The 27,676-nt window shown below is 41.8% G+C and overlaps 1 protein-coding gene across 2 annotated transcripts in view; it reads right to left on the reverse strand.

Moving 5' to 3' along the window:
• BEST3 (bestrophin 3) overlaps nt 1–27,676 on the reverse strand; it is a 33,425-nt gene that overhangs the window by 2,256 nt on the left and 3,493 nt on the right. The window contains exons 2-8 of one of the 2 annotated variants that reach the window (XM_034771305.1): nt 25,370–25,464; nt 24,568–24,801; nt 14,791–14,945; nt 13,977–14,054; nt 13,188–13,340; nt 4,837–4,917; nt 3,298–3,449 (exon numbers count right to left, since the gene is read on the reverse strand). In XM_034771305.1, coding sequence (XP_034627196.1) covers nt 3,298–3,449; nt 4,837–4,917; nt 13,188–13,340; nt 13,977–14,054; nt 14,791–14,945; nt 24,568–24,801; nt 25,370–25,464 — 948 coding nt within the window. The remainder of the gene's footprint in view (nt 1–3,297; nt 3,450–4,836; nt 4,918–13,187; nt 13,341–13,976; nt 14,055–14,790; nt 14,946–24,567; nt 24,802–25,369; nt 25,465–27,676) is intronic. The other variant, XM_034771297.1, reaches the window with a different exon arrangement.

Consider the following 27,676-nt stretch of genomic DNA (forward strand, 5'->3'; position numbering starts at 1 on the left):
TCACAAGAGGTGTAGTGTTTGTAGTAAGGTCAGGGCCGGCTCCAGGCACCAGCCGAGCAAGCTGGTGCTTGGGGCGGCAGATTGAACGAGGTGGCATCTGGCCAATCCTAGAGTGGCACGGCAGTTTTTTTTTGTTTGTTTCGCTCCGGCCGCCCTGTAGGGGGCAGTGGCACGGAGGACAGGAGCACCCTGCAGCAAGTGCGGCAGGGCAGTCCTTGTCCTTCCTTCCCCGCCGACTGGAGTGGAGCCCTGTGCGGCACGGCGGTAGCCCTGGTCGCCCCCCTTCTCTCTCTCTCCTGCCAGCTCCCTCCCTCTTCCCCTCGTAGCTGGTCCCCCTGCACCCGCGCTCCGGCCGCGCCGCCGGGTTTTTTTTTTTTTTTTTTTTGCTTTGCCGTTCTGGCTGCCCCGTTTTATTTTCATTTATTTATTTATTTATTTTGCTTGGGGCGGCCAAAAAGCCAGAGCCGGCCCTGAGTAAGGTTTCATGTTAAATGGAAAATATGGTTTATATAATGATCCATTTTCTGTCTGCCTGTCATTAGCGGAACAGAGCTACGTTAACAGTGAGTGATGAGAGTTAGAGAACTTAAGGAACAAATGTGTTCCTAATAAAGGGCCTCCATGAGGCATAGGAGGAGCAAATAAGAGCGAAGTGTGGCTGAAAATCTTCAGATACACTGAAAGGGGTGAGGAGCACAGGCAATGCTGATTGGTTCTCCCTCCTGTCTCAGAACAGTGGAGTGCTCCTCGATGGCAGCTCCACATGATCAGAGCTTTGCGGGGGCAGGAGAAGAACAATTGCTCTGTGCAGTATATTCCTCATTCTATCAGGAAGAGTCTCAGGCAAAAGTTAATGGTGCTCCTGGAAGTGTGGACAGTGTTTAATTTGTGCCAGGAGTTCTAGCACTTCTACGCTGGGCAATTCATAACCCCGGCACCTCTAGGCTTGGTAGTTCATAGCTCTGGCACTGCTGGGCTTGCTGCTTCAGTTATGAAAGTAAAAAAACTGCTTGAGCCCCAGCACCTAATTGCTTGAGCCCCAACACTTCTCGCATGACAAATTAAGCACTGAGCATGGGGTAGGATTTTCAACAGTACCTAAGTGATTTAGGAGCAGAAGTGCCATTGAAAGTCAATGGGCCTTGTGCTCCAAGTCTCTTAGGTCCTTTTGAAAATCCCACCCATTAGCTTCTGCTTTTCTGCCTGGCTTCTGAGGTTAATGATGAATTACTGCAGCCACACCATTTCGGGAGTGGAGCACATTTAGTCCTTGCCTGGGGTGTAAAGACAATGGGAGGGAACACTAGAAGAAGAGTCACAGTTGACTGTCCTGAGAGCAGGGATTTCAGGTATGGACATGGCAACTTTGATGGATTGATTAATTCCTTCCACTACTTATAAATGCGATGCTCTGTGACAGCAGAGGATTTAGTTTGGCAGAGAGCACCAGGGAGGATAGACTTGTCCCTAGGAGGAGAGCTAGAATGAAGTACGAGAGTGGTGAATCTTCTTCCTTTCTGGAATTTGGCTGACGTGAGCCACGCTTGAGATATTTGTTTTGGACTTGGCTGAAACAAGCTATACCTTTAAACCTTGGTTTTGAACTCTGGCTGAAGGATGCCTTGTTATATTTGTTACAGCTGGTTGGGAAAAAATGGACAAATGGTTTGGGGAAAAATATAGAATTTCAAAGTTGTTATGATTTCAAAGGATTTAAAATGGAACAATTGATATGTTTTTTATATTTTTAATGAAATATTTTTTATAAAAATGTCGGAAGTTTGAATTTTGGGTCCCCTCCTTTCCTCTTTTTTCTCCTCCCCCTTTCTCTTCACGGAATGCAATACATCAAATGATGGCCAATGTGTGTTTTTTCCCTTCGCTTTTCCTTTTGCTACTCTGTATCTTTTCCAAAGTTGAAGAAGGAAAAGTAGGAAAAAACATCCTGAACATCATTCTGTTGTATTTTGTGGCAAAAAAGTAGATGAAGAGAGAAAGAGGATTAAGGAGAAAAAACTAACCCCTCCAAAAATGTCAACCTTTCTGGGTTCAGTGAAAAACTTTTGAAAAAAAAATGAAAGTTTTAGGTTTTGGAAAAGCCACTTTTGTTTTTTAAAAAAGTTTCCAATGAAAAATTTCTACCAGCTCTAGTATTTGTTTGCTTCTTAAAGGGACAGGATATTCTTCATGTTCACCGATCTGTTTTACACTAGAGCACATCATATGCGTTTTAACTCAGCTTTCATGTGCTGTCTGGCCCGTCACCGTATTTTATGAGGGTACATCTATACTGCATGTTTCTTTTGGCAGTGTGTAGTGTACATACTGCCCAGCACAGGTATAAATAGCAGTGATGGAGGGACATGGCTTAAGTGAGTAAAGTATAAACACTCCTGAAGGGCGTGTATGTGAATACACACCCTACACAGCTTTCTACTCACCCAAGTCATGCCTTTCCATCTACACTGCTAAAAATACCAGTGTAGTGTCCCACTGCCAGAGCCTTTCTCCATTGCAGGAAAAGACTCAGCCAGTGCGGAAAAGGTCTGGCAGGAGGGAAAACAGCCTTTCTCCGCTGCCTCCCCTCTGCCAGAGCCTCGCTGACATGTGTAGCTACAGACCGCAGTGCAGACATAGCCTGCTTTTCCCTGTGGCGGGTAGCTACCCATACACTACATGCCTCTGCCAGCGGTGTAGACGCAGAGTGCCAGAACAACGAGCAATGTCACATACTCTGGCTGGTTCTTTGCAGTAGGGTTGGTAAGAAAACAATTCTGGATTATTATTAATTGAAAAGTCATAAAACCATTTCTATAGTTAATCTCCCAAAGGTCTGAAATGATCTTACCCAGCAAGAAGAAAGGGAGTGTCTGAATAAGAAACAAGCAAATAAATGGGTATTGTGTTAATTGTTGTATCATGTACACAGAGGATTTAGTACCTTGAAAATTTCTATGAAAAACCTTGCTGTTTCTTTGGTTTATGCTGTTTTATATTGCTACAATACCACAAAAAAACAAAGGGCTAAGTTCGTGTCACTCTCCTAAAAGGATCATTTAAATCACTAGTTTTCTAATGGCCACTGAGTTTTCCCAGGTGTTGAATTTGTACACTTCTGTGCACGTGACAAGAAACCATCACATATTTTTAAACCTGTTTATTTTTAAATGTTGAACTTCAACTTTGAAGTCACATTTATGCATGATATACATTTAAAGATCCATAGGCCTTTAAGATGATTGGATACACATTTTTGTAGCCTTAATGACATCATGAAAAGATGGCAGCTTTACTTACCCCATTTCAATAGTTGAGCCAAGGAAAGATGGAATACAGTAATCGGCAGCGGCCAGTGTGTACGGTGGCTGAGCAGCTGAATCATCCCAGTAAATATCTTTGTCCATCTTTGGTAAGTTCATGTGCATTTCATCCACAGCCAGAAGTGAGACCTGAGATCATAGTTGTAATTACACTATTTTAAATATGGTTTTGTGTATAATATACTATTTCCTGCTATATGGGAAATATTCTTTAGGAAATATGTTTTATGAAATTATGTAAAATGTACATAGTGGCTACAGGCCTGATCCATGTTAATAGGCACTATATAAAAAGCTAAAATAGATTATTTCTGCTCCCACAACGGCAACAAATTTAATTGACTTTAATTAGAATGGGATAGAGCCCCATACCTTTGCTAAACAATTCCCTTCATATTACATCACATTTAATCACAAATGATAAAGAATTAACTTTTCCAGTAAGCATTCTTATTAACTGGATTATTTAGCTAAATGGTCACATGATTCTCTGATGTGCCATGTTTTCAGGAAATGTATGAGGACTATTATTGTGCTATTTGTAGAGATGTTTCTTGTGCAGAAGTTCACATAGAGGAACCTTTAAGTAAACATTGTCCATATTTTTAAAAATATTCCCAACCGAGCACGTGAACAGCCTTGTACCATCGACTTACATATGTAAAAATAAAGGGCTCAGCTGTGACTTTGTAACAAGTTGTATTTAGCTGCATTCCCCCAGGAATGGCCAAGACTGTGACTCAGAGCCCTGTATCAGGTGCAGATACTTCTCTGATGATGCTGGCTCAGCTGAGCTGGCCAGCACATTGCGAGGGGTGGAGCCAAGATTGCCCTTACTCCTTGTGCCTCCTTCCTCCACCCCCACTCGCTACACACCTGCTCTGGAGTGGTGACCCCATGGAGACTGGTCATCTTCCTGTTCTGCTACCTGCAAAGTGAGTTGCCCATGCAGGTGTAATGGAATTCTTCATGTGCCCTTACTCTCCTGGGTGGTAGGGTCACACTTGTGCCATAAGAAATGTAGGAATAATTTCAACAGCAAGATTTGGCAGTGCTGACTTCTCCTGTAAATTATTTACCTGCTCTGTACAAATATAGGACCAAAATCTGTTACCCATTACACTGGCGCAACCGCATTGACTTCAGTGAGTTTGCAAAGGTTTCAATGAGAACAGAATTTGGTTCAGAGTAGTCTTTCCAGGATCTCCTATGTGGCTGAATTGGTGAGTACAGGCAGGGTTACATGAAATGAACTTATGGTTAGAGGGCAGCTCAGATGTCTTCACTTTGCATCCTTTCCCCAGCAGACAAGGCATATGAAATGGTGAATTAATAATATACCATCTCTAAAAACAAAACGTGGAGGATTCTGGAGATATGATCCCCTTTGGGTAAAGAATCATTTTGTATAACTCTCAGTCCATCCCATTAGCTAGTGTCTCAGATCTATAAGGAATAATTTATAATATATTGCAGTAGAGCAGAAGAGAGGAAAGTAGAGACAAAAAATACTGACCTGCAAATTTCTATCAATGCACCAATTTATTTCAAAATCATCATCATCTTCCCCAAATGGATTAATAAGCTGCTCAGCAACCTACAATTAAAATCACAGACTGAACAAATGCCAATGTGCAACGCTTGATGCTGTTGCCTTAAAAGGGCTTAGAAGAGGCTGATTGTTAAGATTTCATGTTCTCTTTCTCCCATGCCCCTTGTTTCCCCCAACATGAATTCCATTGTGATGTTTTGCCAGTCTAGCTGCACTGACTAAGTTGTATAGGTACTTTTGCATTTTAGGTAATGTCAACATATTAATTTCGGTCCCTCTTTGGTTTGGTTACAGGTAATACAGATCTTAATGTATATGGAATTGCAGTGATAGAATTAACATATCTCAGGCTTCTGCACCAAATAACTAACAAAGTTATTCCTATCGGGCAGCAGAATCAGCCTTAAGTCACTACGCCTTCAGGAGGTACCTTTAAGAAAATCAGTGTCTATATTGCATAAAGATAAGCCTGAACCAAAACAGATCTGTACTCCTCTGAACACAGGGAACGTTCACCTCTGAGTCCCAGCTTTGAATTCAGCTGTCATGAAAGCTGTTTGATTGACCATCCTGGATCATGAAGTGTAGCTGTGTCAGTCCCGGGATATTAACGAGACAAGGTGGGTGAGGTAATATTTTATTGGACCGACTTTTGTTGGTGAGAAAGACAAGCTTTCGAGCTTACTTACTTCAGGACCTGAAGAAGAGCTCTGTGTAAGCTCAAAAGCTTGTCTCTCTCACCAACAGAAGTTGGTCCAATAAAAGATATTACCTCACCCACCTTGTCTTGCTGGATAATGAAGTCATCTGTAGAATAAATACACAGTACCTAGGCAATGCTAGTGGACGCTTTTCCCAAACTGCCCAACAAATGCATCTCAAATTGATCTGGTGGGACCACGTTTAGAGATGAGATTGAGCTATCCTCTCCTTGCAATACTGTCACTCACAACTGTGGTGGTTCTAAAGCGGACACCAATGCCCTAGGAACTATATGGAGACCCTCTGTTCATTCCATGAAGATTTCTGTGATAAGCTGGGCCTCTCTCTAGGGTCACAGTCAGGCTGTTAGAGTCTCTTTCCCTTTAAAAGTCCTTTCCCCACTTGGGAGCTTTAGTCTAGCCTTTCTGGGTCCCATTTAAGGGGTGTTCGGTCTCTTGGTTTCCTTATAAAGGTCTGCTTTGTCCTTGTGGGCAGCAGAGGCTTGCTAGCTGTTTCCCCTCTCAGTGACTCTGGAACAAGCATCAGCTTGCTGGGGCACAGAAGCTTTCCCCCTGGTTGCACTTCTTCCTGTGACAAGTGCTCCTTTTAAACTTGCTTCCTCCAACTGGTGCAGACCCTGCAGGTGTGCCTGTCTGATAGCAGGTGAGCCCAGAGGGGTTTGTTAGCTTTCTCCAGATTGGGGTGGGGGAGTGCCCCAACGCAGTCACCCGACACCTACATGATTGCAATAACAGTTGACTAGTGGTGACCTGGACTGGATTTGAACTGGGGATTTTGCAGCTAAAGGCTTTGCATCCCATTACTAGCCTGCTCAAGGGGAGGAGGATGGTAACTTCATGCAGTCCTCCCTGAACAATCAATGCTATCAACATGGCGATTGAATGCCAATTGATGGCCTCACTGTCTAAAAAGCAGCTCAGGGTACCAGCCCTCTCAACTGTCTATGACAGTCTTTTACCCTGCTCAAAACGACTCAGCTGGAATTTCCCGGAAATCAGTCACATCATCTTTCCATTCTTAAGTCTGGTTAGCGTGGCCCCCTGATGGGCTAGCTTTTGGGGAGGGATAGCTCAGTGGTTTGAGCATTGGCCTGCTAAACCCAGGGTTGTGAGTTTAATCCTTGAGGGTGCCACTTAGGGAACTGGAGTAAAAATCTGTCTGGGGACTGGACCTGCTTTGAGCAGGGGGTTGGACTAGATGACCTCCTGAGGTCCCTTTCAAACCTGATATTTTATTATTCTATTGTTGAGCTCACAGCCACACCCAAGTCATACTGAGTGTTTCTCTCTAGCCTGGTGTTAGTCAAGAAAAGCACTCCGCCCTAAAAATGGAATGCAATGAAAGCCAGGGTATCCTCGTACCTTGCTTATTGCAAACAGAAAACAGACTCTACATTTTGTTTTTATTCAGATCAAATTATTTTAAATTTTATTTTGAAATCATTTAAGTTGAGAAGGAGGCTCGGCCTTCAGGGAAGCAGGGGGCTCCCATTCTGTAGTGATGGTAACTGGGCAGTGTGAGGCTGGAGGCTGGGACAAGATCTTTGCAATTGGCTGGTAAAGGAACCCGCCTGAGCTGGCAATAGCCTTCTCCATTTTTTTCTGAAAAAAGACATATCTGTAGGATGGGGGATATGGTCATAGGGAGAGGAAGAGATCTCTGGAGACGGTTTGAAATTTGTGGGAAACTCAGACTGGGTTTAGGGCTTGAGACTGAAGTTTCAAGAATAGGATGGGCGGGAACTTGCCCTAAAGCTGGGGGTGTTTCCTGCCAGCCTCTCCCTCCACAGCCCATAGCCCACGGGAAAGTCAGGATTGCAGTACAGGGCTATGGACAGCTTTGCTGGGAAGACAACTTGGCACATATAATGTTTCCTTCCCTCAGAGCAAGGAGAGAACCAGAGAGGTTTCTCCTAGAGAAAGGGGCAAATGACACATCATTTCCCCCTTATGTTTGCTCTTTCTTGTCAAACATCTGGCTTTAATTTGGCAAAGCCTTTGTGAACAATCCCTGGGGGAAGTCGTACCAATCCCAGAAAGCCCCGGGCAGGGCCAGGTTTTGTATTAACGTTGGAAAGTATTCCACAGTGTGGCCTTTGTTTTCTTTGGAATGCTCCACTTACAAAGAAGGGCTGTATGCATTAAAACAGCCATATTGGGTCAGACCAGTGGTCAGCAACCTTTCAGAAGCCGTGTGCCAAGTCTTCATTTATTCACTCTAATTTAAGGTTTTGGGTGCCAGTAATACATTTTAATGTTTTTAGAAGGTCTCTTTCAAAAAGTCTATAATATATAACTAAACTATTGTTGTATGTAAAGTAAATAAGGTTTTTAAAATGTTTAAGAAGCTTCATTTAAAATTAAATTAAAATGCAGAGCCCCCCAGACCGGTGGCCAGGACCTGGGCAGTGTGAGTGCCACTGAAAATCAGCTCGCGTGCCACCTTCGGCACACGTGCCATAGGTTGCCTACCCCTGGCTCAGACCAATGGTCCATCTAGCCCAGTATCCTGTCTTCCAATCATGGCCAATGCCAGGTGCTTCAGAGGGAATGAACAGAACAGGTATGTTTATCTATAATCTATGTTTATCATAGGGGCACTGTGGTGTTTCAGCTGTTCTCTGTGTGGGAGCACTGGCTGTGTTAGTGACTGAGAGTCTTAGGGGTCTTTTAGGGGTCTAGGTGTCATAAATGAACAAGGACGATCTCCAATGGTCTTCGTCACTCTCCCAAATCTTGCTTGCTTGGGCTGTGTGGAGAAGTCTCTTCCCCCTTTCAACCTCCCCACTGATTCTGCGCTATAACAGTGTATGGGGGTCTTGTGGTTAAGGCTCTGCCCTCAACTCAGGAGATTGGGAGTCAATTCCCAAATCGGCCACAGATTTCATTTGACTTTGGGCAAGTCACTTAATTTTCTGGGCCTCAATTCCCCATCTGTAAAATGGAGAGACAAATACTTATTTTCTCCCACTGTTTGTCTGTCATGTCTAATTAGATCTCAATCCTGCAATTTACAGCTTGGGGGTGAATTGCTGGGCCCATCCAGACCCCCTTAGAAATCAATGGGTTTCTGTGTGGGTGCAGCACTCAAACTGCACATAGTAAATTGCAAGAGTTAGGGCTTAGATTGGAAGCTCTTTGGGAGAAAGGGTCTCTTCCTAAGTGTTTGTACAGCCCCCATTCAGTGGGGCTCTAATCAGTAGGTGCTCCCATAATACAAATAACTAACAATAGTAATAAGAATCACTTCCTGTGTACAGTATTTGCGATATATTAAAGATTTTTCTACATGTGCCATTCAGTATTCACAGGAAAACTGTAGCTGGGTCTCATTCACTAGCTAGGAGAAGATGAGAATTAAAAGCCCAGACTCAGATAGGGAGGAGGGGAGAGGTGCCTTTGGTACGTGGCATTAACATTGCAAGTATAACTATGTTGCTGTTTGGATAAAAATAAACCAGAGAACAAGATGTCTCGTGGCTTCTAAGTGGAGCCACTTCCTCAGCTAGCTCTAAGTCAGCGACCCCACAGCACTCACGGCACCTAACAGAAGCTGATAGGCACACTCAGGCGTAGTGGCTGGGAAAACCTCAGCTGTGGCCTTTTGACTGGCTGACCTGCCACCAGCATGTAGTCCATGAGATCATCCTCTGAAAATGAATGCAGTGCAGTACAGCAAAGATCTATTTTTGGATTGCTGGCTATCACAGCTGAATGGCTTATAAATTAGTCTGGGACAAGCATCTCATGTGATGGGAAATCTCGTCCCATGTACGGTATGTGTAACAAATCAGATGCACAGCCTAAGAATGGAGACCAGTTTAGCCACATTTATGTTATTGAACTGCAAAATAGTGGTTCGAGACTCTATCTGCAATCCTGTTGAAGGCCCTGTGGACTTTGTCGCAAACAGGATTTACTGTATATTTGGCCAAACTCCTGAATTCTATGGCACTTTTGGAGCAGCGGACTGGAAATTCAGTGGCAGCTTTGTTTAAATTGTAAAAGCAGTCCAATGGCTCCTTTTTTTTTTTGTTTATTTTGTTATTAAATTAAGTTTATGCTTGCATTTTTGGGTTTTCATATAAAGTGATTTTTATAATGAAAATTATATCTGAAGTTGCCAGGGCCAAGCTGGTAGAGGTCTTGAGCTCAACTAGAAAAGGTGCTATAGATGGACTTTGGTATAGATTAAGGGAAAGAGCATTCCAAAACTGAAGGGGCCATTTCTCATCTTCTATGATTACATTGTTGGATGGACAATCTAGAAGTCCAACTCCACTGTTCATAGGTCACAATTAGAGGCAGTGCAGCAGACTCAGGAAGACTGGCCCAGTCTAGCTTTGTATACTAACAATAGTAGACAACATACTACGAAACCTTATATACTAACAATATACTAACTAACCTTGGTATACTATCAATAAAATCTTGAAGAACACCCTGTAGAGAATAAGTCCCATAAATGCATTTAACAAGGTGAGTTTCTGCACCTTCAAAAAACGCCTGTGTTTCTACTCCTAAGTGTGTATTATCACATACATTCACAACTATTTATATCTTTGAAAACAAAAGGTACCTGATTCTCCCACTGCAGGATCAGACTAACTGCCATTGATTTTTCCCAAGGTAAGAGAATGAAGTTCATGCTTTTGATAACATACAATGAACGATTTTATTCTTTTTTTTTAAAATATATTTTTAAGGAAATAAGGAACATAAATGCCATCCCAGTCATAAATTTAAAGTAGCATTAAGCTCATAGCATAAACCAATAATAACCCCCCCAACACTCACTGTTTGGCTATTTCTTCTAAGAATGAATGTAAGACTTAATTCTGAATTTTCAGAGTTTTGCTGAGTTGTGTCATAAGGTGTTGGGGTTTTTTGGTATTTATTATTACGTTGCAGCTTGATATATGTGTTAGCACAGAATTGCACAAAACGTGCATGACAGACAGTGAAACTGTAAATACTTGGCGTGGTTTGGTTACAAACGGTTTGTAAACCTTTGGAGTGAACCTGGGATGATTTATGAAAAGATTCAGTCTCACATGGTTTCAACATGAAACCAGATACAATGTGACAATTCTGACTGATTTTGACTCTGTGTTTCAGGGTCCTTCTGAACCTGATACATAGGCATGGGCCTACCTGCATAAATCAAAACCAAAGAAAATGCTTCCAGACAAAGGGACTGACCCTGCATTCTCTCCATTTACAAAACTCCCCCAGAGGGCTTCCCATATTAGGCCCTAAAACTGGCTGGTTTTGCACAATTTTTATCATTGTGCTAATGCCAACTAGTTTTTCAAAGCTTACAGTAATGATTTAACGAAGCAAGAGTGAGATTTACATGACTGTTGGGCTTAATATATGAATTTGCTTAATACTGCCTGGTTGAGTTTTCATTTCATTTTTTCCCTTTGAATTAATCTAGTTTGTTATTAATTGCAGGGGCAAGAATAAATAGGGAGAATATTGCTTAATTGTTTAATTACACACCTGATGAGGAGATGTTAACTGATCTGTTACAAAACAAAACAATGGCCATAAAAAATCCAACTTCTTTTGCAACTCCACTCTTTAATGAACTGCTTCATGTGGTGCTAGTAGTGTAGTCAATATTAGCTGTCACTATTTCATTGCCACCCGAAAGTGGGTAACTCCATTTGGCTTCTACAAGGCAGGCTGACTTTGACCATAAGCAAAACAAGTGGTTTAGAGCCCTGCACCCCATTCCACCTCTGCAACACCATCTCCCCAACTGGACACAAAATTGGAGAGGGAGGAAATTCATGGCCTAAATTTTCACCCTTCTTTGGCCATCTTATTGTCCAACTCCCAGGTCTGGATTCTGCAAGGATAATAGGCCCATATCCACAAAGGTATGTAGGAACCTAATCCCCAGATTTAGGCACATAGCCCAGATCCTCAGGAGTATTTAGACACCTAATTCTCATTGATTTCAGTGGCACCTAGGACCCTAAATATTTCTGTGGATCTGGGCCCTAAGTCCTAGTTTTAGGCACCACTGTTATCCAGAAAAACCCGGCTTGGCTGCTGCTGAACTCTGAAAGCACCTAAATTCACTCAATGCCTAAATTTTGTGTGTAAAATTTCCCTTGATGCTGAAGTTTCTGCCTCCTTCTAGGTATTTGGACACCCATCTCCCACCTAAACACCAGAGAGACCCATGAACTGAGAGCAGCTAGGTATTCCTCACCTATCTTGCCCATGGGGCCTGACCCTGTAATGGTGCTCAGAGGTAGGGTGACCAGATGTCCTGTTTTTAAAGGGATAGTGCCATTTTTTGGGACTTTTTCTTTTATAGGCACTTAATACCCCCCCACCCCCGTTCCGTTTTTTTCACAGTTGCTATCTGGTCACCCTACTCACAGGCCATCTACCGGATCATGGCCCTTTCAAAATCTTCTGCTGTTCCTACCACCACCCTTATAACTGTTATCCTAGTGGTTAGTGCACTCATCTGTGACGTGGAAGACCCAGATTCAATTCCCCCCTCAGGCAGAGTGGAAGAAAGTGAACTGGGATCTCCTACCTTTCAGGAGTGTGCATTAACCACTGAGCTATGGAATATTCTGATCTGGGGCTCTCTCAGTCTGTCCTGTTGAAGTTGTTCTAATTTGGATTCATAGTTAAATAGTCATTGTGTCAGAAAGAGACAGAGAATGAGAGAATGACTGCAGTCCAGTGGATAGGGCACAAACCTGGGAGGTGGGAGACTCTGTGACCAGTCCCCTGGCCCCAATTACTCTGTCATTATTTAGCCACAGTGGAGCAGCTTTGATGGGCGAGATTGAGAGAACCCCACATCAGAATAGCTCAGTGGCTAAAGCACTCTTTTGACCCCCCTATAAATCCTTTCTCCCCCCCAGGCTGACATCCCAGGTGAGTACTCTAACCACTGGGCTAAAACGTATAATGTCAGCATCAGCACCACCTCCTCCTCAGGCTGTTTTATTGGAGTGAGGCAGGTGCCTAATGTATTCCCACAAGAAATGACAGACACACCCCTCTTGTCAGCATCTCCCATTGGCTAGCTTAGTAGGGATTCACCTAACATGATGGTTTTGTGGATAGCATTCTTAGGTGCCTATCTCTTCCCATTCATTGTATAGGGAGCCGAGCCACCTCACTTAGATTTTGTGGATCACATTGTTATGCCTGTGATTTTCTATGTGCCTAAAATTGAGCATTACAATACCTCCGTCTCTTTGTGGATCCAGGCCGTGCTTCATCGGGAGTTTTCAGTGCTCACCTCCTCGCAGAAGGTACTTTCAGGATTCTGACCCTTCCTTGCAACCACACTTACTGTAAGACCCACCTTGGGCGGATTGAAAATGTAATGGATGATTTTCTAAGCTCTTCCTGAAGATCAGCCACTGGACACCTTGTGCTACATTTATCCTTTGGTGTAACATCATTAAGCTTCAATGAATTTACAACAAATTTGAATCTGGCCCCTTGACTTGAGCTGACTTGGGGGGATTTCACCTACTACCTTTCCCCAAAGATGTAGCCAAATCAACACCAAATTATTTGTTGTTGTAGTTGACAAATATAGCTTACCTTGAGCCATCCTGCGTAGAAGAAGAATTGTAACAGTGTGAAGACTGGAATGTAAAGATCCAAGTCATGTCCTACATATCCTTGCTCAGGATCCAAAAACTGACGTCCTATCAGACATGCAAAGAAGAAGGTATAGACTGCAAGAGTGACAACCTGCAACAAATAAAAGCTACATTAAAATAATATAATAAACATTCTTTATGTATAAGGCACCACATTCCCATAGGCTGCTGGGTGCCTAACACAATAGTATTTTAAATATTATAGATAAACATTACAAATAAAATGGCAACATGATCTATTGATAGCCAGGAAATGTGTATAGAATCATAGAATATCAGGATTGGAAGGAACCTCAGGAGGTCATCTAGTCCAACCTCCTGGTCAAAGCAGGACAAATCCTCAGACAGATATTTAGCCCAGTTCCCTAAATGGCCCCCTTGAGGGCTGAACTCACAACCCTTGGTTTGGCAGGCCAATGCGCAAACCCCTGAGCTATCCCTCCCCCTAGCAGAAACACAAAACAACAATTCATAACCCACCCACCCACCCTCACCTTATTGAACCCCCCAGTATCTTCCCACCCAGCACCTTCACATCAAACATAACTTAAAATGTCTGGCCAATCATCCTAGAGACCATGTCCAAGATGGCAGCTGCAGAATGCTCAGAATCTCTGAGAATTAGGTCACTTATGTGGGTGCCTAAATATGGACTTAGGAATTTAACGTTAAGCCCTTCTTTTTGAAAATCTTGGTCCAAATTTTGGGAATAGTAATATCTCAGTACCTGTGTGTAGACCAGTGGAATTCCAACCCAGTCATAACCAAATAGAAGACTACACCAAGACCGGTACTTATTCATTTCCTAAATAGGAAACAAAACAAAATGTGTGACATTCGCTCCAAAATAATAATGGGTTTGTCACAATTAATTTCACATAAATGAAAGGCTGTAAAACAGTATACTCTGTCTGCACCAAATTTAATGAATTAGAAATGGATATGATAAATATTCTGTACATCATCAACACATTATAAAATTCAATTGTACAATGGACTTAGGAAGCTTGGTGGAATGCTTAGCTTCTTAACAAATTATCTCTTGTTCCATTATTTCAAATTTGTATGCTGTCCAGGGATATTGGCAGGAGGATATGTTTTACATTACAAAAAAGGGTTATTGATTGTTTCATGATACATTTGGGCACTGTTTTTGTTAAAATAAAAAATATTAAATTAAAATAATAAGCCCCCTAAAGATAAACAACTTCTCAATCTTTTGGGTTTTTTTTAACTACAGTGGAGTTACTCTCGGTTTATAGCAGTGAAAGTGAGAGCAGAATTTTGCTCACTGATTTGGTATTTCAGTCAATCATCTCTCATTTATATAAATATTGTCACATTAAGCACTTGGTGGTGGAGTTGGTTTTGTGCATAGTACATGCGTAAACAAACACACTTGGTATAAATCTAGAGTAAGTCCACTGAGGTGGGGAGGAAAAGATTGGAAAGTTGTATGAAATAGATAAAGTTATATAGGTGAACAGACAATGCATAGTGATTTCAGCATCTGTTTCTGTAGATTTATTTTTCCTACTTACATTCATCAGTGTCTGAAGGTCTACACTGTCTCTAATTCTACCGTCTTTTCGTGCCTTAGATGCTAGATTTCCAAACCAGACAAATGGAATCCAGTATTTAAGATGGGGAGACTTAAGATGATCAAAGTTTTTTCTTTCATCTACTGTCATAAAACCTGTTTACAAAAGAAAAATAGCTGGTTTATAGTGTCCCAAGGTGCAGTTAGTTTGCAAATTATTGGTGCCTATGCTGAGAGCTCAGGTACTAAAATAGATTTTTATGGAACATTAATTTCCATGCAGCAGAATGATTCTGAACATTGTGTGTGTGTGTGTGTGTGTGTGTGTGGTATTTATATAAAACTATACTGAACATTACTCATAGCTTTCCCCATTAGTTTCCTTCCCCCATTCTTCTCTGTAGTGGACCCAGCTTCCCAATATAGAGCATCAGCCTCCTTGCAACATCTACCTAAATAAAATTCCAGGTTCATATAGAAAGCTAGACCTCTCAGATAATATATATTAGTCTAAAAATAACTTATTTTCTTATATGCTGCTGAAGTACTGCAGTTGTACTATACTAGTATTACACACATCACTCTGATTTAATGTTCTATTTTTAGGCAAGAAGAAACTAAATAATATCAAAAGATTATCATTCAACAGTAATTGCTTGTTGTGGTGTCTTAAAACTTGTTGAAAGTTATAGTGGAGTCACAGGAGCTTCTGACTCAGATAAATTTTCACTAAAATTTCAAAGAGTGAATGGGCAATAATGAATAAAAGTATTTTTTAGTAAACCAAGTTCAATGGAGATTGGATTTATCGCCCTTAAAATGCTTCTCGGCAGGATTTTGTTTCTTTTGGTTTATTCAGTAATGTTAAAAGAGGGAAAGAGAACTCTGCTCAGAAATCCCAAATCTCTGGGTTCACTTTACCCTCCCCCACCAATTAGAAGGATATTGGGATTCCAGGGGCAGAAGGAGGTGGAGCCAAGGTTGTCTCTAGAAGCATAGCTTCACTGGAGTAGCATTGTGCATATAGTGGAAGTGGGAGCAGGGTAGCCCCAGAGCTGGCCCAGAGACAAGGAGACATTGCTCAGAAAGTGGATACTCTGAGTTATGGAGGTGACCTCTCCATGCCTGTTCCACTGTCCTCTCCTCACTTCTACCTACTCGATTAATGGTGGGAACCTCGCATTTTCCCCATGCAGTGGGATGATCTGGCCCTGGCCACTGTCAGGTAAAAGCTGGTACCAGAGGTAGGTTTGGGGGAAATAATTTTTTACTAATCCTAGGAACAATAGAATTGTTTTCATTAATTTACAATTATAAACCATTTTTAAAGCAGTAAACACCTCCCTGCAGCATTTGTAACCTCCTCATCCCTGCATTGTGCTACTGCCTGAGAACCAGACGGTGAAATTTACTAGAAACTGACAGTAAACAAAAGTGAACTATAAACATTTGAAGAGTTTCAGAAAACAACTAGCCATGAAGGAAATGATTGTTTCCTTGGTTCCTTCATGCCTGAGTTATTTCTCACCTTGACTATTGCAATATCCCCGCTTTCTAGCTCTCACCTTTCCATGCCGTTCGAAATGTTGCAGCTAAAATAGTCTTACTAAGTAACCAAAAAAGGTGGTTGTTATTTTAAATATTTGTGTGATGGTAATGCTTAGAGGTCCCAACTGCTATCTGGGGCTCTATTGTGCTAGTGACTGTACAAACACATAGACTCCAATCTTACAAACAATTACACACACATGCTTAACTTTACTACTGGGAGTCAAGTTAAGCACGTGCTTAAGTGTTTGCAGGATTGTGGTCTAAATAGACAGACAGACAAGGATAGAGGGGGAAACAGAGGCAGAGAGATGAAGTGGCTTGAACTGATTATTAGCACATTCTCCGTGTGCACAAGATAACTGCACAATTTAAGGTATTCCAGGGTTAATGTGTCACTATATTTTTGTAACAGGGTGAACAGATTTTTCTGTGTCCCTGGGAGGAGGTGGAAGGGGGGTTAATTCCCAGCCAGGCTTCAGAGTCAATTTAAGGAGGTACTCCATGTGGAAGCTAATTAGGTAAAAATGGGATTATGTAGGATGAACACTTTAAACAAGGTGGCTGGGGTAACATTGGAGCTGCTCTGTTTGGGTTGTATTGTTTGTTTGTTTGAGTTTACTGCTCATGAAGATGTATGGAAGGGATGCTGCCAGATACTTTTGCCATGTTTGTGTCAATTTGGGTTAAATCAGGACGCCTGATATAAAGCTCTATGCTGAGAGGAAATTTGTGCTCAAACATGAGAGCCTTTTGTAAACTCTCTTTTGTTGTGCTGACCCAGACTCTAAGACAATCACTAACAGGACAGGCATTTGGTAACCTGGCAATACAGGAGATAGCAAAGAGCTGTGCCCTAGTCTATAAAAGTCATGTGGTTACAGTATTTTGGGTAAACTTATAAATATAATCGGTATTTTGGCAATCTTAAAATGCAGAGATATTTGAAGGAGTGACTGGTTAAATATGCCATCATGAGGTTTATTGTTTCTCAGTGATTTCCATATAAAATCTTCTCAGTTGAAATCAAAATGATGGTTTTTCAGACTTTAAATGCTGCAAATTCAGTCTGGAATTTGAAAATCAAGCTATATTTTTTTCTTGACTCTCACTAGTAATACAAGCAACAGAGGGTCCTGTGGCACCTTTGAGACTAACAGAAGTACTGGGAGCATAAGCTTTCGTGGGTAAGAACCTCACTTCTTCAGATGCAAGAAGATGCACTTCTTCAGATTGCATCTGAAGAAGTGAGGTTCTTACCCACGAAAGCTTATGCTCCCAGTACTTCTGTTAGTCTCAAAGGTGCCACAGGACCCTCTGTTGCTTTTTACAGATTCAGACTAACACGGCTACCCCTCTGATACTAGTAATACAGATTTTGCAATCAGACCTTCATTTCCAATTTTCCTAATGGTACACGAATCAACACAGAATAAAAAGAAATGAGATACTAAAAACTTAGTTATGTATGTAAAGTAAAATGATAAGATAGGAGTAGCTGTGTTGAATAAGAACATGACATTTTAAAGTAGTGTTTTGCTGGGCATAACTGCACGTTAAATTTCTTTTACAGTTACTGTAATAAAATGCAAAGAACAATAATATTACAGCTATGTATTGAAAAGGTGTCTAGAACACGTGCTACTGATTTTGATGTGTAAAAAGGAAAAGTATCCGATATCCTCAAGTGAGTCAACAAAGTGAGAGTTCAACAGAAAGATGCAGCACTTTTGAAATGTTCTGCCAGTTAACAACAGAATACAGCGAGACTTTTAAAAAGTGTCTGTGCAGTTCTGCTGCCAGCTTTAGTGATCATAATAATAAAAAAGCAGCGGTAGCCAAAAAAATCTGATGGCACAATCATGGAACCTGCTGTAACGTTTTATAGAGCTTTTGATTTTCTGCTGGCCCTGCTTGCCGCTACAAGATAATGAAAAAGATGTTTCAATCAGTAGGGATAGAGACTAACATACAGACCCATAGAGTTTAAGGCCAGAAGGGAACAGTATGATCATCTAGTCCAAAGGTGGGCAAACAATGGCCCGCGGGACCATCCTGCCCGGCCTCTGAGCTCCCGGCTGGGAAAGCTAGCTCCCGGCCTCTCCCATGCTGTCCCTCCTCCCCCGCAGCCTTGTCTGGCCTGCCGCTCCTGCCGGGCAATGTGGGCAGTGTGGCTGGCTGCGGTGGGGCTGCGAGCTTCTACTGCTCTGAGCAGCATGGTAAGGGGGCGAGAGGTTGGATAAGGGGCTGGGGGTTCCCGGGGGCAGTCAGGGGACAGGGAGAAGGGGGCTTGAATAGGGGATGGGGTCCTGGGGGTGGTTGGGCGGGAGTCCCAAGAGGAGGCGGACAGGGGACAAGGAGCAGGGGGGGTTGGATGGGTCGGAGGTTCTGACAGGGGCAGTCAGGGGGCGGGAAGTGGGAGGGGGCAGATAGGGAGCAGGGGTGAGGCTGTTCGGGCACAGCCTTCCCTACCTGGCGCTCGATACAGTTTTGCAATGCCGATGTGGCCCTCGGGCCAAAAAGTTTGCCCACCCCTGATCTAGTCTGACATCCTGGATATCACCGGCTACCTACATCACCCAGCACACGCACACGAAACCCAGCAACCGCAATTAGACCAAAGTGTTACAGACCACTGGAGACTAGACTATTATGTACCACAGCCATTATTTTTAAAGTTAAGATATTTATGCTTATATCCATTAATGATTAAACCGTTTGCCTGAGGGACATTAATGGCAGGGAGCATTGTCCTTATCACTGAATGCACTGGATTGCTACAGTATGAGCATGTTTAATCATTGATGAAGGTTATGGTGAAAACAAGCCTCCAAGTAGTCCCGAACTAGTTATTTTCATTACAGTGATAAAGGAAATACTTTCTGTTCAATCAATAACTAGGGAGGGTGTAAAACAGCAACTGTTAAAGGTAAACATTTGTAAATTGGCAGGACTAGGTAACTTGCACCCAAGAGTATTAAAAGAATTGGCTGAGGAGTTCATGAACCATTAATACTGATTTTTAGCAAATCTTGGAACATTGGGACAGTTCCAGAAGACTGGAAAAAAACTAATGTTGTGCCAATATTTTAAAGAGTAAACAGGATGACCCAGGTAACTATAGGCCAGTTAAGCTGATATTAGGGTTACCAGTAGTTCAGTATTATAAGGGATATCCCTTATTTAAATAAAAAATTGCCTTCCCCTACTACTAAATCAGTATGGGACACCTTTTATCCCATATTTCAACCAGGGAAGTAGTGCCGCTGGAGTGGTCTGGAGTGTCACTCTGGCACCTGAAATCCAGGATGGAGTGGCGCTCCAACCGGTTGGCAACTTGACCTGGTGCACGGAGTCACAACGCCACTCAAATTTAGCCCAGTTGCCCCTTTGTCTCTGGACCCCCTCTGACAACTGCCCCTCCCATTGAAATCTGAAATAGTGCCCCTGCTGGCTGCAGTGAAGCCCCCTTCTGCTGCTGCCTTCCTCCAGGCCATACCATTCGTGCAGCCCCCACCCCCCGGCAGTGTACAGTGCTGCTGCAGGCAGAGGCCAAAAACTGCAGCCTCTGACTCAGCTCCTGGCACCCACATGGAACATGAATAGGAGCTGCAGCGGCTGCCTGGCCTAGCGTGCCCTGCGTTCTCTGCAGTACCCAGAGCTGGAGAGCCCGGGCTCCAGACCAAGCCCAGAAGTCTACACAGCAATGAAACAGCCCCACAGCCCGAGCCCCATGAGCCTGAGTCGGCTGGCATGGGCCTGCCCTGGGTGTCTAGTTGTGTGTAGACATACCCTCAGAGGCCCTCGGAAGGATGGGGAGGAGAAGAGACTTGCCCCAGAGGCTCAATTCAAGACTGGGACGTCTGAGGTCTGGCCTGTATTTTTGAAGTACAGTGTTGGCATCAATAGCAATTCTGGGTAAAAGCATGGAAAGGTGTATGTGATGCAATCAGTAAAGAATTAAAGGATGATAGCAATCAACATGGTATTATGGAAAATAGGTTTTTTCAAATAAACAATGTAATTTTTTTGAGAAGAAAAGTTTGGTGGATAAAGGTAACTGTATTGATATCATAGACTTCCGTAAGGCATTTGACTTAGTCTTGTGTGACAGGCTGTTGAAAAATTAGGAAAATCATGGGTGGTGCGTGAACCCCCCATTCGGGGAGGCTATCCTCTTGCCCCGCTCCTTCTGCCCAAAGCCCACTCCCACTCCACCCCTCTCCTCCCCTCCCCTCCCCTTGCTCTCGTCCACTGGGGCCAAAGGAGCCCTGAGTCCCCCACCATGGCTGGAGGAGGCCCATCTGAGCCCTGGCCTGCCCACCTGAGCCACCCCAAGCCCTGGTTGGTCAGAGGAGCCCTGAGTCCCACTGCGGCCCAGTCTGGGGCCATGGCAGGAAGCATTAGTGGAGGTTTGGGGAGGCTTAACCTCCCCCAGCCTCCATGATGCACCACCCATGAGCAAAATCCATACAAAATCGTTGTAGCCCATATTAAATGGATTTAAAAACTACCTAACTGATATATGTCAAAAAGTATTGTAAAGGGGAATTATCATTCAATGGGGATGTTTATAGTTGGGTCTGGTTTTGGTCCAAAACTATTCAATATCTTTATCAATGCTTTGGAAGAAAATAAAAAATCAAAGCTGGTAAATAATGGTGGGTACAGGTAAGTTATACAGAGTGATCTAGATCACTTGTTGAGGTGCCCTCATTTGAACAACATGCATTTTAACACACTGAAATGCAAGGTCAGACATATAGGAACAAAGACTGTAGATCTTACAAGTTGGGATACAGTATTCTGAAATGCAGTGACATGGAAAAGGACATGAGGGTCATGGTAGCTGACTGAACATGAGTTCCCAGGGTGATGCTGTAGCTAAGAGAGAAAACACGATTCTTGGATACATAAGCAGGGGAATATCAACTAGGAGGAGGATGGGCGTATTACCTATTTCTGTGGCATTAGTGAAACCATTACTGGAATACTGCGTCCACAATTCAAAAAGGATCTTGAAAAATTGGAAAGAGTTCAACAAAGAGCTACAAGAATGATTTGAGATTTGGAAAATTCACCTTACTGTGAGAGATTTAAGAAGCTTAGTCTATGTAATTTATCCAAGAGAAGTTAAGAGGTGACTTACTTGTACTCTAACAAGCACCTCGGTGGGGAAGGGATTTCTTTGGCTCTTTACTCAAGCAGAAAAAGGCATAATGTGAGCCAATGTCTGGAAGCTGAACTCAGACAAATTCAGACTAGAAATAAGATGCAAATTTTTATCAGTGAGGGTGACTAAGCATTGGAACAATTTACTTAGAAACATGGAGGATTCTCCATCACTTGCAGTCTTTAGATCTTTCTAAAAGGTACACGAGAGCTCAAACAGAAGTTATGGGCTTGAGGCAGGAATCACTGGATGAGATTCTATGGCCTGTGTTATGTAGGAGGTCAGAGTAGATGATCATAATGGTCCCTTCTGGCCTTAAAATCTAATCTATGAATTTATGAAATATGCTTGCAGGAAAAGCAAATGTGTAGCAATATTTTTGCTTTAACAATTTTCAGTTTGACAGCGAGGTGAAAAAATGGCACAAGTGGCTTCCATAATTACTGATGCTCTTTAAGGGTCAGATTCTGCCACCATTTATTATACTGAATGCAGGATCAACAAGTACTCTGTTCCATAAAGCCATAGCTAACTGTGAATGGGACTAATTATGGAGTATTGTATTTTACTCAACATGAGAAAGATTAGCAGAATCTCACCTCAAGTGTTCAGTACTGTAGCTGCGAAATATTTGTGGGACAAGATATATTCAGATGTATCATGTTGATTATATTGTCATGACTTGTTCAGGGACACTATGGCAGAATATTTTCTCCACCTGTTAAGAAACACCAATCTACAGCAATGTATGTACAGTACTCATACACTGTATCTTTAAGAACAGGCTGTCTTTAGCAAAGAGAGGCAGAGGTGGGTTAGCTTGCAGGAATTGCTGTAATTTTCCTGTGTGTATTAAGAGTAGTTGGCTAGGAGGAATGACAAAAGCTTCACTGACCTCTCAGGCTCAGGTAAACAACTTGCTGTTGAAAAATGCTAGGAAAAGGATTTCAAAATTCAACATAATTTTGGAAAAAGGAAGACATCAACCTGAGCTGGCTCTGTCAATAAGAAAGATGTAATCGTCTGGGAGTTTTTTCTTAAATATTCTAAAACTCTCATGTGTATATAAACAGCATATTTTAACATAGCATAACATCAATAACCTTACTGCTGTTTCCCAAAATAATACAGTTTACAAGACACCATAGAAAGAACACAGGAGTTGCCCTGTTGGAATAGACCAATCATCATCTAGTCTGGTATCCTGTCTCTGACAACAGTCAATTCCAAATACTTCAGAAGAAGGTATAAGACCACACCAGGCACTTAACTGTGCAGCAGGGAGGTTGGAAAAGGAATTTATTTTGGCTTATTCATAGATTCATAGATTCATAGATTCTAGGACTGGAAGGGACCTCGAGAGGTCATCAAGTCCAGTCCCCTGCCCGCATGGCAGGACCAAATACTGTCTAGACCATCCCTGATAGACATTTATCTAACCTATTCTTAAATATCTCCAGAGATGGAGATTCCACAACCTCCCTAGGCAATTTATTCCAGTGTTTAACCACCCTGACAGTTAGCTAGTGACCAGCTTCTGCCTTGAAGCATGTGTATGCTCCTTGGTAGACATTGGGATAATACATGTTCTTAGGGGTGGGGGGGGGGGCACCCATTTCTTATGAGGTGTAGTGGTGGTCATGGGAACTAAGTCACCAGAACATTAGAAAAGGGCATTTCCTAAGAGAAGGGATAAAAGATGCCATCTCATTATTCCGTGCACCACTCAAAAATGACAATACCTATTGGGCTGGCCTTTTTGCTTATAAATGATGTTGTATGCTACCAGGCAACAGATCCAGGTACCATTCCCAAACTCAGCTTCCAGGATGGATTGATTTAAATCAAACAGACTAAAATCATGGTTTAAACCATGATTTTAATCTTGTTTAGTGTTTGGAATTTTTAGTTATTTTCCTAAAGAAGGGTTAATTCTCACTGTTTGGTAACCATTAAATTGTGTTGATTTGCAATTAAATATAGCATTTACAGCAAATGCGGTACTTCTTTTTGCTAAAGAGGAGAATACACTATATCTGTACACATTTATTTATTATTTTTTTATTATGTTAGAAAATGGTGAATGGTGCATTTTTTATTTACTGGATGATGATTGTTTACTCATGATTTGTGTCAATCTCTATTTGGATGGATATTAGAATTAAAAAGATTTTGGATAGTTAAATAAAACTGCCTTAAATATGCTGGATACATAAGGGAAAAAATGTTTAACAAAACATATTTTGCATTTAAAACTAACTAATTCAGTGACATTAACTGATTTTTTATGGTCACCATGTCCTTCAAGATTTTAGAACTAGTAGATCTCCTCCTCTCACACCTCATTTTTAGTCATAGATTGGAAGAGAAAATCGAGCTTTCCTGTTATTTTGACTCCCAACTGGTTCCTTAATGTTGAATGAGCTAGTTAATCAACTGTACTAGTTGAATAAACTGAAATGAAGATGTCAAAAGCTTTAGCAGTTCAACAAACTCTGATTCCAGGTGCTTCCACCAGTGACTTCCACCACTTCAGTGGTTTGACTTTCTTTGAAACTTTGGCAGCAAGGATGTAATATTTAATATTATTCATTTAACTGAATTTAAATGATTTTATTAGATTATAGTAAGTTTAGGCCTTAACATAGGTTGTAAGAATTTCAAATTTAATTGTAAATTTGGGTGTTTTAAAAATAAACTCATATTTAATTTAAATAAAAAAATCTTTTTAAACTTTTTGTAAAAAAAATTTTTTTTTTTAATTCACTCTGTCATCCTCTCACTCCCCTGGCTGAGAAAGGCTGAGTGCAGAGGAGATGTAGCATGCTCAGTCATTAGGGCCTCATCTTGTTCTAAAATGGACCTTGATAAAGAATTTAGCAATGGTGGACTCTTAAGAGCATTTTATCTAATCCTTCTCTGACAGTGGGTGGCTTTGACATGGGGCGGTCTGACAGGGATAAGGGGTTAAAGAGAAGAAAATACAAGGCAGCTCTCCAACATCCCCATCTGTAGTCAAAAGGGCAGAGCTTATTGGGGAAAGGAAATGGACAATACCTGCTTCTACCACATGGTCCATGGTTGGAAATCTTTTGTATACAGCTGTGCTCACTGAGCGGAAGATGATCAGGGAAGTTAAATTCACATAACGCATTAGAGTTCTCCTAAGTAAGCGCCCGTATTCATCTCTTCCCTGAATGCTGCTAGAGATCAAGAACATAAGTCTGTCTGGCCACGGCAGATTCACAAACTGGTTCCACCAGCGGTTCACCACCAAAGTAACGTAGAATCCTGCGTGTTAAAAAAGTATATCAACATCACTGTTCTTGCTGCAAAACTGACATACACTCAGATCCTCTAATGTTGAGTTTTAGTTCATTCTGTAGGATGTTATCTAGGCTGTAAGGTAACTTCATTTGCCAGAATAATTGTTATAAAATATGCACAATATGATACAGTTAAAGCCAATTATTAAGTAGCTATTAAATTCCAAAGGCCGAATCCTGCAAGGTTCTAAGTGCCTCATGCAAGATGTTGAGCACTCACAATGCCCATTTACTGAAATGGGAGTGAAGAGTACTCACTTCACAGGATCAGGATCAGATAGTTATTTAAACCAACACAGTTAGTGAATAAAAACTTAAATCTTCCAATAGTGAAGTAATAATTCAAGCATATGCGGTGTTGACTTGACAAAAGCAAATTGACTTTAAGGCAACCTTAATGGATGGCAGTGGTTTTATTGTGAGACAGATTTCCAACATGCCTTTCAGCTCTGAAATACTTCCATGCATTGCCATTTGTGACATCCTAATGGAGGCAGCTTTGTGGATTCTTTCCATAGGTACGCTGTACTTACCAAGCACAAAGGTGACTGGGATTTGTTCAGCATATTTGTCACAGTAAATTGATAATTTTTCAAAGAACCGTTTTTGGTTTCCTGTAAGAAAAAATCTGTAGCAAAAATAAAATGTATATATCCCTTTGTAATACCTCTGCACACCTCGGATATAAAGTGAAGACAATTAAGTATAAATAACCAGATAACTGAAACTAGGAGTGATCTTGGCTAATGTGCACAGATGAATCTTTAAGGAGTTAAATTGATGAACATTTAGGGTGTTAATATTTGTAGCATGTAATAAGGGAGTTGACAGGTGGAGGAATATTATTTGCTAGTCATAAAATATTTCTAATTACTGAAGTGACAAAAACCACTTGTGCTATTCACCTGTAGCATGCCACCTAACACAAATCAATGGTCTTGGTGCAAACTACTTCAGCAAATGTATTTTTGTCCCATTTTTCAACTGGACTACTTAATAAAAGTGATCTGATCAGATCTTCTGAAACTGGAAAGGGGCACTAATCTGTACTTGCTGTTTTTTGAAAACTCTACTCTTTCCACATCAGGGGGTATATCTCATTTACTACTAAGAAATTTGTCTTGGCCATAAGTTAAAAGGCACAAAAAATCAAATATATTTAAACTAAGGCAACTATAAGCCGTATGGCAGAAAAAAGAATGGAGCACAGTGTAGAATGATAGCTAATGAAATACAACATTCTTAAACATAAGCAGTTATTTTATTTATATATAAAATCTTACAGTTATCTTATCCCATATAAAAGATATACATGGCAAATATTTGGGGTTGTTTTATATTTGTAAAATAAAATCTGCTGTTCATATAGAATGCTTTCCACAGTGTACACTGAATAAAGAGGAGAGTTTTTATGTACAGTTTTAAAGTCAGAATAGATTTTTTTTAAATGAAAGGTTTTTGTTGTTGTTTCTTTACATGCCAATGATTTAGTCTTGCTACCAGCTATACTGTGCTGTATGCCTGTATATCTTGGAAGATTAGTGATTGCCCATATAGACAAAGTAAGTCCAAAGAACTTGTTTTACATGGAAAAAAAATGTTGAGCTCCAATTCTAGTTCTAAAGAGGGACTGAAAAATAATTTGAAGTCATCCCACTTATTTTATCAGTGAAAGTCTTCATTCCATTAAGAAATTTTGTCTTCACCAAGGTGAGATTTACCATGGGCAGAGGACTAGCATGAGACATACACCTCGGATGACCAGACGTCCCGATAAAATCGGGACCGTGCCGATTTTTAGCTGTTTGTCCTGCGTCCCGACCGATCTCTGGTTGGGACGCAATTTGTCCTGATATTTCACTCTCCCGGCAGTTTGCAGGTTTTTTTGCTTTGCCGGCAGCACTCGGCTTTTTTTTTTTTTCCCCTCCCCCGGTTTCCCAATATTTTCTTCCTTTCATCTGGAGACCCTACATACACCCCACTTAAGTCACACTTGAGGAATTAATTGGGACTTAAGTGTCACATAGGTCTTGTGCTGGCCTTTTGCACTGGGATAAATTTCACCCTGACTTACACACTGATCCTGCAAGGTGCTACTGTTGAGACTCTCCTGTGAGGTAGGGAGAGCGTCTCCTGTCGGTGTAGGTACTCCACCTCCCAGAGAGGTATGACGACGGGAGAAGCTGTCTATGCCTGAGATTAGGATGGCATTACTATGTCACTCAGGGATGCAGCAGCATCACCAACTCCTTCTTCAGCTGTTTTGTGTAGAGCAAAGCAGGTGCCTTAAGAAATGCCTTAAGTTAGGCACCTAAGCTGTCTGACTGCAAGGGGAAGATGCCCATTTGTGAATCGCTAAGCAAAAATAGGCACTTCCCTGCAGCCCAGACTTAGGTTCCTACCTTGAGGGGATGGGCAGGACTTAGCACACCCCCCTTTTATCAGCATTTCCCATTGGCTAACTCAGGCGGCTCCTGGCCTAGTGCGTGAGCTTTTGTGGATCACATTCTTAAGCACCTATCTCTCTCCATTTATTGTATAGGGATCCTGGTCGCCTAACTCGGCTTTGTGGATCAGAGTGGTGCTCCTGGATTGTCTAGGTGCCTAAAAGTAAGTTGCCATGGCTCTCAGCATTGCAATACCTAGGTCTCTTAATGAATCCCAACTTGAGTGCCTCCAATTTCTACTGAGTAGATGCTTGGCACCTTGCGAGATTGGGCTCTTCAAAACTATGGGCTCTTATTGCAGTCCTTACTCAGGCAAACCTCAACTTTCCATTTCCTGAGAAAGGGTTACATAACTGGACCATAAAATAATCACCTTTCAACATTTCCTATTAA

The sequence above is a fragment of the Trachemys scripta genome, chromosome 1 (genome assembly GCF_013100865.1).
Source record: "Trachemys scripta elegans isolate TJP31775 chromosome 1, CAS_Tse_1.0, whole genome shotgun sequence".
In the NCBI taxonomy this organism is placed as follows: Eukaryota; Metazoa; Chordata; order Testudines; family Emydidae; genus Trachemys; species Trachemys scripta.